The sequence below is a fragment of the Phalacrocorax carbo genome, chromosome 4 (genome assembly GCF_963921805.1).
Source record: "Phalacrocorax carbo chromosome 4, bPhaCar2.1, whole genome shotgun sequence".
NCBI classification, from domain to species: Eukaryota; Metazoa; Chordata; class Aves; order Suliformes; family Phalacrocoracidae; genus Phalacrocorax; species Phalacrocorax carbo.
Window position 1 is genome coordinate 60,874,316 of NC_087516.1, and position 13,242 is coordinate 60,887,557.

The 13,242-nt window shown below is 41.1% G+C and overlaps 1 protein-coding gene across 11 annotated transcripts in view; it reads left to right on the forward strand.

The window, feature by feature from the left end:
- Positions 1–13,242, forward strand: part of EPHA5 (EPH receptor A5) — a 199,884-nt gene that overhangs the window by 140,046 nt on the left and 46,596 nt on the right. For 6 of the 11 annotated variants that reach the window (XR_010372731.1, XM_064450171.1, XM_064450172.1 and 3 more), the window contains 3 exons: positions 4,906–5,030; positions 7,872–8,031; positions 12,136–12,241. Coding sequence is in view for 10 of the 11 variants with exons in the window: in XM_064450171.1 (XP_064306241.1) it covers positions 4,906–5,030; positions 7,872–8,031; positions 12,136–12,241 (391 nt within the window). In the remaining variant the exon portion in view is untranslated. The remainder of the gene's footprint in view (positions 1–4,905; positions 5,031–7,871; positions 8,032–12,135; positions 12,242–13,242) is intronic. The other 5 variants (XM_064450173.1, XM_064450177.1, XM_064450181.1 and 2 more) reach the window with 1 other exon arrangement.

The following is a 13,242-nucleotide window of genomic DNA, read 5'->3' on the forward strand; positions in this document are numbered from 1 at the left end:
CACCTGCAATTTCACATGCCTTTAGTGTGACTCGGTGAATAATGCAGGTCTCGCTCCAAACTCTGAAGTCATCAAGGGCCTGAGAAAAAAAAATTCAATAATGTCATTAATTAGAAGCTGAGTGAAAAATTGCAGTATACCAGGCTTTTGAAGTGGAACCAGAGTTACTTGTCTTGTGGTTACTCTTCTGATACAGGTTTCGTTTTCTTCGGTTAAACCTGGCTTTATAAGTACATTAATGATAACATAACTATTTGGTTATATGATGACAGGTGAAGGTATTGATTTAATCCCAAGCATTAATTTGATTTTTAAATCTTCTGGCGTAAATTCAAACTGCCAAAGAAACATGGCATCACTTGGAGGGAGGAACCCCAAGGTGTATTGTGAGGTCTGAAGTGTTAGTTCCCAAACATTTGCACATACAGGAATATAATCACGGTAAAAGAAATTGCAAACACATGAAAAACACATGAAAATACATAGCACAGCTGTCTATAAAAGATTATATCTCTTTCTATAGACGTATAGGTCATAGATGTCTATAACAGCAGCCAGGACAGAGATGGCAGCAGCAGGATCTTCCTCTTTGATGCCTTAGTTGTCTTTGGAAAGTGCCCTGAAACCCAGGTCCCTGGTGAGCTGAAGGAAGGAGAGATGCCAGGCCTTTTGCCCATGTAAATCAGCATCTCTTCCTGGGCTACTCTGGGTGGCTCCTAGAGAGGGTCTGCTCTGGCCGAAGGTAAAGCTGAATTGAAGGTCCTGGGCTGGTGGTTGGGTTTTTGCACAGAGGGTGAAGGGAACTAGTATTTTGTTTTTTTAATCAGAAGTGGAAACCTTCACTGGCTGTGGGGCTAAGGATGAGATAGAGAGCCATTAGCTGTTGTTTCTGCCAGAGTGAAAAATACCAAGGCAAAAGTAATTGCGCTGGAGAGAGCATTAGATAGACCATGAGATGTAGAAACCGGATTATTTGTTTTATCTTGGTGCAGTGGTCATTCACCTGATAACATTAGTTTCTCTTAAAATATAATTAACATTTTATTCCACTAAGCATCATTGTATATTAGACGTTAGTGGGACATAGCACAGTGTGTTGCAAGTACTGGGTTTGGTGCCTAGATGGCTAATTCAGTGCTAATGTCATTATCAAAGGTTGCAGAGGAAGAATGTCCTAAAAGGTCTATTCCTCATAAAATCATCTCCTGTAGTTATTCAGATGTGACTACTGATGCATCTTCTGCAGAAACTTGCATTTATTTATTTGGTATGTCCCCTCATTCTTCTTAAGAAATGTTAGAAACTGAACAAAAAAAAAAAAGGTAGAATCAGTTTTTGTGCTTTTATTTGCTTCCTGATTAATTTTGGTCTCACAAAAGCAAAAATGTACATTAGCAATTTCACACCTTGTTACATCTTCTGCTTGCTTTCATCACACGCATGGCTGTTTTCATGAATGGTGAACATAAACATAAATGATGTAATATCCCTCTTGGATTTTGAGTGTCTTGCTGAGAAATTAATGCATATGTGCAGATTACTTGTAAAGCAACATGTGAACAATTCGCGATGTACATCCACCCTTTGTAGTGTCAAGGCAGGGATTTGAATAAGAATTCTGTCTGCTTACATGAGAAACATGGGAGATCACAGCTTTATATATCTTGACTCTTAAGTGTATTGGTTTTTTTACATGCTGTACTCCAAATTCTTACGTGAATTCTTTTTTTTTTTTATCTCTTGTACTCCAAATGGAAGAGCTCCCTGGCTTGGCTTCTTTCTTTTAAGGGGATGCTGCCCTTGCAGAAGCAGTGACCTTTGAAAAGCAAGTCTCAAGTAATCCTTTTATTTTCCTGAGATCATGTAGCATAGTATCCAGTTGCAGGCTTTTAAGATGGACTGATTGCAGACTTTGTCAGCTTGCCTGGATTGGATTACATTTTGTTTGACAAAGAAAACTCTAAAATACTTATACCTTCCTTCCTTCCTTCCTTCAGTCCAGAGCATTGTAATCTCCATGTGTTGAGGATGCAGAGTAGCTGGTGTATCATCCCAGCCCACTGGGATTTATTGAATTTACTTAATTGGCCTTTATCTCATGGTTACACTTTAACGCTTCTTTTGAAGGAGATTAAAAAAGGATACAGTTACTCCTTTCCTAATTTACTTTGAGAGTTGGGTTACTCATTTTCTTATCTTCCCTCCTTTTCCCTGTAGAGCAGAGCATTCTGCAGAGCCATGATTGAGACTTGTGTTAGAGACTTGCATGGCGAGAGATTTAAGTCCATGAAGCTGTTAGCTAGCAAAGCTTTTTACACACTGCTTTTTAAAGAGGGTGCTCTGTTTTAGGGAGTAGGGAGTTTGATGGGCAGTTTTGGATGGCTGGTGGTGCGTTTTGTGTTGTGCTGTGCTGGTGCACGAGAACGAGAGCTAAACTCCCCTGAATCTCCCAGGGAAGGATTTTGCAGCAGAGTTCAGGACCACTTGCATGGTTCTCTTGTTTATAAAGCACTTGTGAGCCTCAGTCCTACAAACACTTCAAAAAAAAACCCTCAGTAAAGTGGGTGAAAAGTCCATTATTTGATCAGGCAACCTTGACACTGAGAATTGCACGGTTTTCACCTTTCTGAGAGACATTCCAAAGCAAGGACGACTGAGGTCTCCCCTTGCAGCATTTCTCAAGTTTGCTTTTGCTAATAGGAGTTTAAAAAGGTTTAATGCTCAGCTCTGACTTTCTGCCAGCTCTGCAAGCCTGGGATAGGTGTTGCCGGGATTTGGGGCATTGGACAACAGTCCCAGAGGGGCATGGGTCCCTTTTTCTGAGTACTATGGTGTCTCCATCCCCTATATATAGCATCTGAGTGGCTCATGATAAGAAGTGATCAGTATTGTCTATTTAACTAGGGTTGTAGAATAACCTGTTATTTGGCACCGCCACCCCACAGTGAGACTTGCTTCCTATGCCTCTGGAAACCATGTAGCTCCCTTTGCATTAGAAAGGAAGTCCATCCTATTTTAATGGAGTTCACTACTCAGTGTGTCTTCTCTGGGCTAACACATCTGACCATACACATGTGCACGGACCATATATCTCACGTGCACAGCTCAACTTGCTGTGCACATGCATGCAAAACACATATTTAGGCACCTGGATTAATAAATGGAAAGTGCTATACCAGATTAGCAGTTTGAGTCTAAATTGTTATTCACCTTCACGTAGCCCAAAAAATTGTGGGAGGACATCAGCCGAGGGTAAGGTGACTTTTGCGGATGAAAAATTGTTGGTGATCACCGTGCAGTGCCTACATAAATAACATGATCATCATTCAAATCAAGGTTTTTACTTGCTCAGCGGAGCAGTTGTGAGCATGGTGGTAGGTGCACAGCTAAAAAGTGAGTGTTGTCTGTGCAGCTTGATACCAGCTCTCCAGCAGAAAACAGTATGAAATGGCCAATGCCTTTCAGGATCATCCAAGAGCCAAAGGGGGAGAGATTAATAAACAGGAGTGAGAAAAAATGGAGCTGAAAAAGGACTGAGATGCAGGAGCTTGCTTTAAAAGAGAACGCTTGCTGCTAGCCATCAGTCCAGGGATAAGTGTCTGGAGCTCTTCCCTTATTCTTTTTGGCTGAAGATTGGACCTGGCAAAATTGCTTTGTTGTCTTCATTCTACCTAACGGACTGGGCTTTTTAAGTATTATGATAATTAGCTAGTCCTGCATTTAGAAGTCTTCTTTTTGTATAGTTCCAAATAAATTTTGGAAAATAAAATGTGGTCATTTGCAACTGCTCTTTGCACTCAGTTCCCCATATGGCCCCAAAGGTCTTTGCCGTGAGTGTCCCCAGCCCCCCCCGGTAATCCTTGCCGAGAGCTGGCCTGTTTGGAGGGTAAATCGAAGGCCCTCAGCCAGCCTTGGGGTCATTTTTCCTCTGGAGAAGCTGCTCTTGGCCCTGTAAATTAATGACTCTGAATTTCTCCTATCCCCTTTTAACTCAGTGTTGTTTCCTAATCTCTGGCATGAAATACCTGGGGCGTTAGGGTTGCATTGCCCATAGCGACTCTTGCTAGGGGGCTGCCAGGGGTGGTAACAACTCTAACTTGAAAAGTCTGCAAATATTGGACTGAAAACAAAGGATCAAGCCTGTTTCTGATGCACGCGTGTGCTGCAAAGGGCAGATAACCTTTCAGGGCTGCATCTTAAAATAATAAGCAGAGCTGGTGGTGCTGCTTTCATTCTGTGGCTTCCCCAAGCACGCTGTGAACTTCTGAGCTGTGATCGCCAATAAAATCTTTACAGTTGCCATTTGCAAAGAATTAGCATCACTATGTGAGCCATAACACCCCAGTGATATTTATGGAGAGCAATTGAATTGTAAAGGCTGTAATAGCCTTGCTACCCTGTTCCTTGTTTTTGGAAGGAGGAGGCTGAAAGATGTCTAGGCTTAAACTGCTTATACAAGCAAAAAAATAAATAGTTAAGCAGCCTATGTAACCTAAGTCTTCTGTAAAATACATGTCTTCAAAGCAGTTGAAAAAAACCAATATGTAATCAATATGTAATTCTGTTGTGACAACACGGCCCCCTGACACATTTGAAAAGGCAAGATATGCAGTTGATTTGTTTGAAAGTGCTTGAAAAGACAAGATTGCAGTGTAAACTGCTGATGGTAGTTCACATACCTTTTGCGGGTGGGTGGTGCTGGTCAGATCCTCAGCTGCTGAAAATCTGTGCGAATCCAGCTGTTAAAAATGGGCAAATACAACCGAGGTGAAAACAGACCCCGCTGATCTGCAGTAGCTAAGGATTGCCTTGCGTTGCAGGATGCAATGATGGAGTTTGACTTCAGCAGGGGCAGACTGTCTTACTAACCATGGTTTTTATCTGTTTTCTTCTCCTGTCTTGCAGCACCTTCTCCAGTCAGTAGTGTGAAAAAAGGGAAGATAACTAAAAATAGCATCTCCCTTTCCTGGCAGGAGCCAGATCGACCCAACGGCATCATCCTGGAATACGAAATCAAATATTTTGAAAAGGTGTGACGGACTGATTGCTGAGCATCCCAAGTACCTTCTCTTTACTGTCCTCTTCTTTTAGTTATAATTATTTGAGTCATGGAAGGGAATGGAGCAATTTTATGCATAAATCAATGTCAGATTGATTTTGCAGTAAATGATTAGGAAGACTTGAAATGAGGGTGTTGTTTTCCATTAGCGTGCCGCTTCTCTTGAACAAATACATTAAATCTGCGTGTCAGATTCCTCTCCAGCCTTATCACATTAGGATAGAGCCTGCTCATTTGTTAAAAATAGGAGGCGTTGGGGATCAAGCGTCTGTCTCCTCCCAGTAAAATCAGGCTATCCCTTGCCTTTGGTATTTCAATTTCTCACTTGGTTTTGCATCCATGGTGTAAGGAGAGGAGAAAGGTTTTGCAGAGGGACTGTATCTGCTTTGATGAGACGGGCATCCTGCCTTGAAAGCTTGCCTGGGTTTTCCAGCCCTTGCTCTTGGTCAAATGGAAAACACTCTCTTCCTACAAAGCTTACCCCTCCTAGACCCCATTTCAAACGGCAAGTTGTTCTCTTCCTGCAAAATTAATGCAGTTTAAATGAAAATAGTAACAAATGCAGTTTGTCTAAGTAGCACCTTTGAGCAATGCAGCTGAGTGTAGATTTACAAAAATCAGGTGTGCAAGAGCTGATTGAAAGCAGTATCTTGGCTTAGCTGGGATTGTAAGGTGTTCTTTTTACTTCTGAAACAGCCAGGCTTTCTACATGAAAACCAGAGGAAAATTGAGTTACAATTCACTTTTTTGGGGGGTTGGATTTCTGTTTTAAGGAAGAGCTTCCATTAGTTCTGTCTGTGACCCAGGTGAAGCCACTCAAGAAAAACTAGGACTGGGTCCTTCTTTCTCCTCTCTTCTTTCTCTGACCATGGGAGGGATGTGCTGATGCAGCCCATACAAACAGAGGAAAGAATTTCAGAAATCTGCATCAGGACAAAATCAACATTGTATCTGCAGATGAGGGAGCTTGGGCAAGGGCACAAGATGTGTGAGTGGCTTAAATAGGGCTGAGGTTTTCAAAAAGATTAAAGCACAAAGCAAGAATCAGGATATGGTATTGCTGGAAAATATTCCATTTCTGATTCTTTATTAACTTGTTTAAATGACCATTGTGGCACACTGAAACCCTTGCCGTGGAGTGGCCTGGGAAGATTAGCTTCTAGAAACCCTGATAATGAGGAAATAATTAAAGCAAAAAAAAAAAAAAAGTATGTTCATTTTACTTAGCTTGTTTTCAAACAAATTGGGGTGAGGGGTGGGGTGTTAAAATGTTGTAGTTGTGGTCCAGAGCTAGTCTCAAATAACTTCAGGAAATAGTTCTTCAAGTGCAAGTCCTTCACGGGGAGGTAGCTACAGCCAGTCTGAGTTTATGCTATCTTGATTTCTTTATTTCAGGCTGAAAGTAAAGCTTAGTGTTTTCCATAGGAAAGCTCAAGTGTTTAAATGTTTGCTGAAGCCAACAGTGTATTGAAAACCTAATTGGGCTGACATACAAGCAAAGACATGAACTAATATTCACTTATTGCTTTTTAACCAGTCATTGAGTTAGATTTGGGATGTCATCCTTAATCCTTCTTTTTTGTTGCTACTGTCATTTATATTCTCTCAGTTTTCAGCCCTTTATAAGGGTAAATTCGCAGCATTCATTTCCAAGGGATAAGAATTATCTATATTAAATGTTTTGGAAAATTGAGTTTTGTCAGATCGCATTCGTTTAAGAGAAATGTCTCCTTAACAAGAAAAAAAAAGCACATATATGTGTGTGTGTGTGTATATATATACACACACATAGGCACGTTTCTCCAAAACAGTCTTGTGTAGCTACAGGCTTCAATGAGAAAATCTGTAATCCTACACTCGGAGATTCCCAGGGCCTTATTCGGGCATATTGCTATGTCTATGGAAAGTTGCCCGTTAAATTAAAAAGAAAAAAGAAAAATCAGCTCAGATCCTAAGAGCTATGCAGAAATCTTGGGAGGGAATTACTAAGAACTCCTGTTTACCTCATAATAAATTGGATTTGAGAGTATATGGTGAATAAAAAGCAGTTTCCAAGTTTGTAGTCCTTAATTTATGAGCTCTTGTCTAGATTATGTGTTACAGTAAATAATTCTGAGAGTAATTACCAAGCATTTGAGGGAAATTTTAATCAAAGAACTGAGACTCTTTTGCATTAGAAGATGATGTAAATTAAGATTTATTTCAGCAAATTTTCTTCAAGTTTGTTGCTTTAGAAGAACAAAGCAAAATTAGGTATTTTCCTGTAGTTTTGGTTTATTATTTCCTTCCCAAGGTCTAATTCATGGTTCTAGAAATGCTGGCATAAAGGTATACAGTGTATAATATATTGTTCTCTTCTAGGCCTAATTACATTACTGGGAAGGTGTTCTGGTATAAATTAAATTCCCTTTCTAAGGCAATGGGATTGTTTTCCTCTTCCCGATGCCCTGGGATTGATCTTTGTAGGATGAACGTTTCCATTGCCCAGGCCATGTACATCCCAAGCAATGGAAAGCTGCTTCTACTGCAGATGCTGGTTTGGTCCCCGTATTGTCATTTATAGGTGGAAAATCTCTCTGCTCTGTTTCATACCTCCTAGAGTCATTTATTACAAAAGAGAAAATCAGACTTCACATTTTGTACTCCAGAAAGGGCCTTCAGAGGCGTGGGGGGTTGGGGAAGAGATCCTCAAAAATGCTTATTTCAGTCACCCTTTGTAATGTTGCTGTGGGAGTTGTTAAAAGCCTATCTTCTATGAGAGCCACTCTTTGTGAGTTTGACCTTTGTGGTTTTTGTGGGGTGTTGGGAAAAGGACCAGGAGACGAGCTACACCATCATCAAATCCAAAGAGACGACGATTACGGCAGATGGCTTGAAACCAGGTTCAGCGTACATCTTCCAGATCCGAGCCCGGACAGCTGCCGGCTACGGTGGCTTCAGCCGAAGATTTGAGTTTGAAACCAGCCCAGTGTGTAAGTCCTTTTAATTACTGTCAGCTACGTCTCTGGAACAGTTAGCAGAAATGAGTCAGGGGATCGATACCTTTGCAGAGAGCTCTTCCTTGACCTGGCCTCATCCCTTGACTTTAGAAACATCAGGCATATCATGACCATGCACTAGACAGGCTAACGCGTCTGTCCTCGTGTCCTCGATTCATTTGGTGGGGCAGGAGGTGAAGTCAGGAGGTCTTCAGGCTCCAGAAATCCATAGCGTTCCCTGCTTAGAAAAGTCCTGTATTATGAGAGCTGATGCAAGAGAGGACAAGGGCTCTCCTCTCAGGACGGAGAGGGAGAGAGGGAATGAGACCTGCTCCTCCACACCTCTTAATGGCTGTCTGCAGAGGATGCTGAACTCTTTTAAATGTCTCTATCTGGGGAAAAAACCCTGAAATGGTGGCTCTCTGCAAGGGGAAGAATTGAACCAGCATTAGTGTTTGGTGTATGTTCCTGTCAAGTTGAAAGATGGTTTCTGTTGGCTGCCAATGCCACAGCCTCAAGGAAAGGAATTTGACTTGTGATCAGAAATGGGAAAAATGTGCACTGCAGGCACAGGACTTTTGCTTGGCCTGTTACAAATGTGTGGGGTTTTAAATATATATTTTTATTTTTTTGTTCCCCTAATGAATCTATTCATCCCTGTCTGGATTCTGAAGCAGATTCTGTGGCAGCGTGAACTCCCGAGGCAAGCAGAGCTCAGCTGCTCTTTCCCCTGTCTTCAGGCACAGCTGTGGGGAAATTCTTTTTGTCCCATTTACCAGATTTTTGCAGAGGTGTCAAATATAATTTTCTCCCTCAGAAAATATGTCCTATCTATTTCAGTTTGTACAACTGTCATTTATTTTTTATACTTTTTGCATGGAAGAGAAATTTTGTGGTGGAAATATTCTGTTCATTCCTGTGGGAAAGAGCCAATTTTCTGTATGCTTTCCTTGGAAATATAAATTCATCAATACTTTGATTATTGTTACTCCAGTTAATTTAAAATTCATCATCTTTGAGAAGAAGATGCCAAGTTGTCTTTTCAGTGTAAGCCATAATAGATTTTAAAGGAATCATTATACATGTGCAGATGTAGCTGTGGAGTCAGTGATTGGACTAATACAGTGCAAATTGCATCACGACGCAAACATTAATGCAATAAGAATGGTCCATTTAATGTATTTCTTATTGTATTATTTGTGCCCTATAAGTAGCAACAAAACCATGTTATGCCCAAAATTATTCTACATTATACTAAAGAAAGTTTGCTTGCAGTTGGAAAGTTTCTAGTTTAGAGTCATTTGAGTAGTACTGTTCCATAATACATGAAATATATGCACATTTGATCCAGTGCCATTGGTACCTACGATCTGGGTCAAAAAATGGCGGAACTTCCGTAAAGCCCATCGTGTAAATATCTGTGTTAATCAGGATTTTTTGAGGACATCACATGGTAGTAACTTTAAACACTTTAAATCCTTTGAGTCATTTAGTCGCACCTGTGTCCCAGTCTTTTTAGTGTTTTAAAGGCAGAGGAGTAGGTACTTCTCTGATACTAAGGAGCTGCCAGCATAGTCGGAGGAATACCTACTGCATGGTTCCCAGTTTGGGAGCTGGGAATTGTTCCTATGTTGGACTTGAGGATTGGCCCAAGCAGGACTTAACCAAATGTTTAAACACTTCATTTAAACATTAGAATTTAGATTTGAACATTTAAACAATTAAACATTTGAAACATTTAAACAATTTAGATTTGAAATGCAACATAAGCCTCAGTATCTTGCAAAATGCAGCTCCGTTTGACATTTACAACCTTTTAAAAAGTGATTTTTTAATGTTTTTGTTTTTTTCCCAAGGCCCAATATAGCATCAATATTAGTTCTGGGAGTATGACCAGCCTCCCACTGCTTTCCTGCATGTCCCAAAGAATCTGAAAGCAAGCACAGATCAAAATCTCACTGCTACATCGGAGTTCAGATCTGAACCTCTTGCTAGAGTGAAAACAAATTATTTTGATTCAAGCACAAATGAAAACCTTTCAGTGACTGTTGTGAGAATCAGAAGCAACCTCAAAAATCATTCAGACCAAACAATAGGTTTTGTTTCCTGTTCACAAGGTTTCGGTAAAGTTATTTTTAATACACTAGGATGAAATACGAAACAACAGCCTGAGAAATGTGATGCGGGGGGGAGCCATAACTTGGTTTGGACCTCTCTCTTTTTCTAAATTTTGGGGTTGTTTTACATACTGCATGTGCAATTCCGCAAAGTGCCTTGATGCAGCCAGGGCTGCGTTTTTCAGTGGTTTTTATTTGGGTGGAAGCTGTTGGTGGGTGTATCCACTCGCTGCTGTCCTCCTTTCCAAATGCCACCAAGCTCGTCTAGATCTGATAAAACTAACCTTGCCAAAAACTGTTTTTCAGCTGGATAGGTGAGCTAATCCAGCTGGTCAGCCAGGTGGAAGTGGGAACATATCACCAAGTCGAGGAGGGGTAATGGAGGTGTCCCCCTCCAGCTTTAAATGGCAGCCATGTCCAAGCTCAGCTTACGAATTCAGGCTTTTTAGCTGCCATAGATCACGGCAGGATTTATCTCATCTCCCCATCCCTTGAGCTGTGCAAAACACCACCAGTCACAGCTTAATGTTCTCCTTTAAATGTTTTTCTTTTTAATTATTTTGTCGAGAAAGCAATAAAACATAATCTTAAGGAGTCTCCATAAATTCGTGAGGCTAATAAAATCACTGGATGATGGCACAGGTTTGGAGCAGTTAACATTAAATATTTAATGTATTGGGGCCAATCCTGAAATCATTTACACTGCTGTAGCAGGTCTGTGCCACTCACGTTGAGTGCCAGAGAGCTCCTGTATGAAGAGCTACTTGAAACCCATTGCAGATCAATGTTTAATGCCATACCTTTTCGTCTTTCTTTTCTTTTAACAATTAATATGGGACTATATTCAGTTATTTTATAGCCTCCATAAAGTTAATCCTGTGCTAAGGATCCCTTTTTACTTCAATCATTTAGTTAAAGGCTTCTTCAGTGTGCAATCGATTCCTGCTGCTCCCTGGGGTGGAGAAGCTTCATCCAGGGCTGGCACGATGGTAGGAGCTATAATGAGGTATTTCCCCACACAGCAGCAGTGTCTACACCGGGGAGCTGGTTTTGTGGGGAGGAAGCCAGATTTGTATCCCAGGGTGGTTAAATATATGCAGGTAAATAAGCTGGCAGCAGAGAGGACAGGGTGAGGAGGCTTTGGTTTCTGCTTGGGGAACCTCACATGCAAACCCTTGGGGAGAGATGGGCTCCTTCCCCTGCAGTGTAAAGCAAATAAACAAGATATAAATGGTGTTAGCATTTCCATTTTACAAGCCACAGGAGCTTGCTCACCTGCTTTTACTTAACCTGTGGCAAAACCCAGTTCTCGAACAACTTTCCTGACCTTTCTGCTGGCATCTTTGTCACGGGACTCGTCTCCTGCCTCTTGGCAGGAGGGCTCTTTACAAGGCATGAGCCGGGAGCATTCTGCTTCCCTTGCCTGATAAAAAGACTACCCAGTGTATGTGTCTAAGCAAATTCCTGTTTTACAGTGGGCACCTTCTGACCATGCGATATAGAGACTGCAAGAAGTTAGTTTTTAATTGTTCATAGCTTCTTGAAGCGTAGATAATGCTGTTTATCTTGGAGATCTTGCTCATGTCTCTTAACAATAACATTCCATAAATGTTCTCTCTGCAAATAGGAGTCTGCTGGGTTCTCATCTTCTATCTGTGTGATTTCTAATGGAGCTAACCCAGGAAGACAAACTTGAGTTTGCAAACTCAAAGGCTGCATTCAGCATCACTTTGGTTTCTGAATTCAGTGTTGAGATGAGATTTTATTGGGGTTTTGGCTCGGTTTTGCACGTGGTTTTCGTTTCTTTCCATCCATTCCTTTTCCAAACTAGAAACAGACAGCAAAGTGGGAAAACATAAACTGTAAAAGAAGAAATGAACTGGTAAGACTTGAAACTTTGCTGGCAGCCTCACTAAAAAGACTCATGTGAGTGCTGGCTATCATTTTAACCGTAATCTCCATTTTCTGTTTCTCATCTCAGCAGTAGCTGCATCCAGCGATCAGAGCCAGATTCCTATAATTGTTGTGTCTGTAACAGTGGGAGTCATTCTGCTGGCTGTTGTTATCGGTTTCCTTCTCAGTGGAAGGTAAGAGAAGAAGCTGTGTATTTATACGTCTCCAACTTTTGTAATAACTTTTATCTGACCAGCTGATTAGCACGATTTAGGTGAAAGCAACATGTGAATGAAGCTGTCCAACGGTAGCGCTGTAAAACAGCATGAGTGTGGGCTGATTGATCTCTTTGGACTGGCAGGAATGGCAAAGGCTCGCTCACAGATGTAGTTCGCTTCCCAATGATTTTCGTCTCTGTATAGACTGGCCCTGATTATTTGACTTGATTCTCACAGGAGTTTTTTCACATTCCTTTAAAAATAAGCAGAACATGTTATTACAGGTAAAATAACCTGAAACCCATATGTTTGCACTCAGAGCTCACAACGGGCTTTGCTCACAGAGAAAATGTGACTTTAGGAAAACACTTGCAAAGAAAAAGAAACCCAGCCAAATGGCCAAATGCCCCAAGTTTTGGTCAGGTCTGGATTTCATTTTTCATGTTTAGGACACTAATGTGTTCCCCACACGCTAGTAAATTATACAGAGAGCTCCCTCCATGGAGGGGGATACTCGGCTTCAAACCATCAAGCAATCCCATTGACTTCTCATGTGCTTAAACATAGGCAAGTGATGAAAGCCTGGGCTATACCATCTTTGACAACTCTAATGGAAGTTGATGGAACTTGTCGGTGAACAAGGGATTGTGGTATTGGGGGAATATCTGGCTTGTATCAGGATCAGTTTGTACTGTGGCACTAAATTTGTGTAGCAGCCAGCACACACGGCACTTTTTTCATATACTATATGAGTATTAGTACATTTTTTTTAATAGCAGTAGTCAAACAATGCAACATTCTTCATGCAAAGCGATGTGAGGTGCATCTGTTGATAAGGCTGAATTTGTTTTCAGTGCAAAGTAAACATTTATGCTTTAAGATACCCATCAGCCCACTGCTGCTTTCATGATACAGGTCTGTCTTAAGCTCGGGTCTAGCAGGGTGGCTGTAAATTACAGGATATTGTAAGTGTTAAG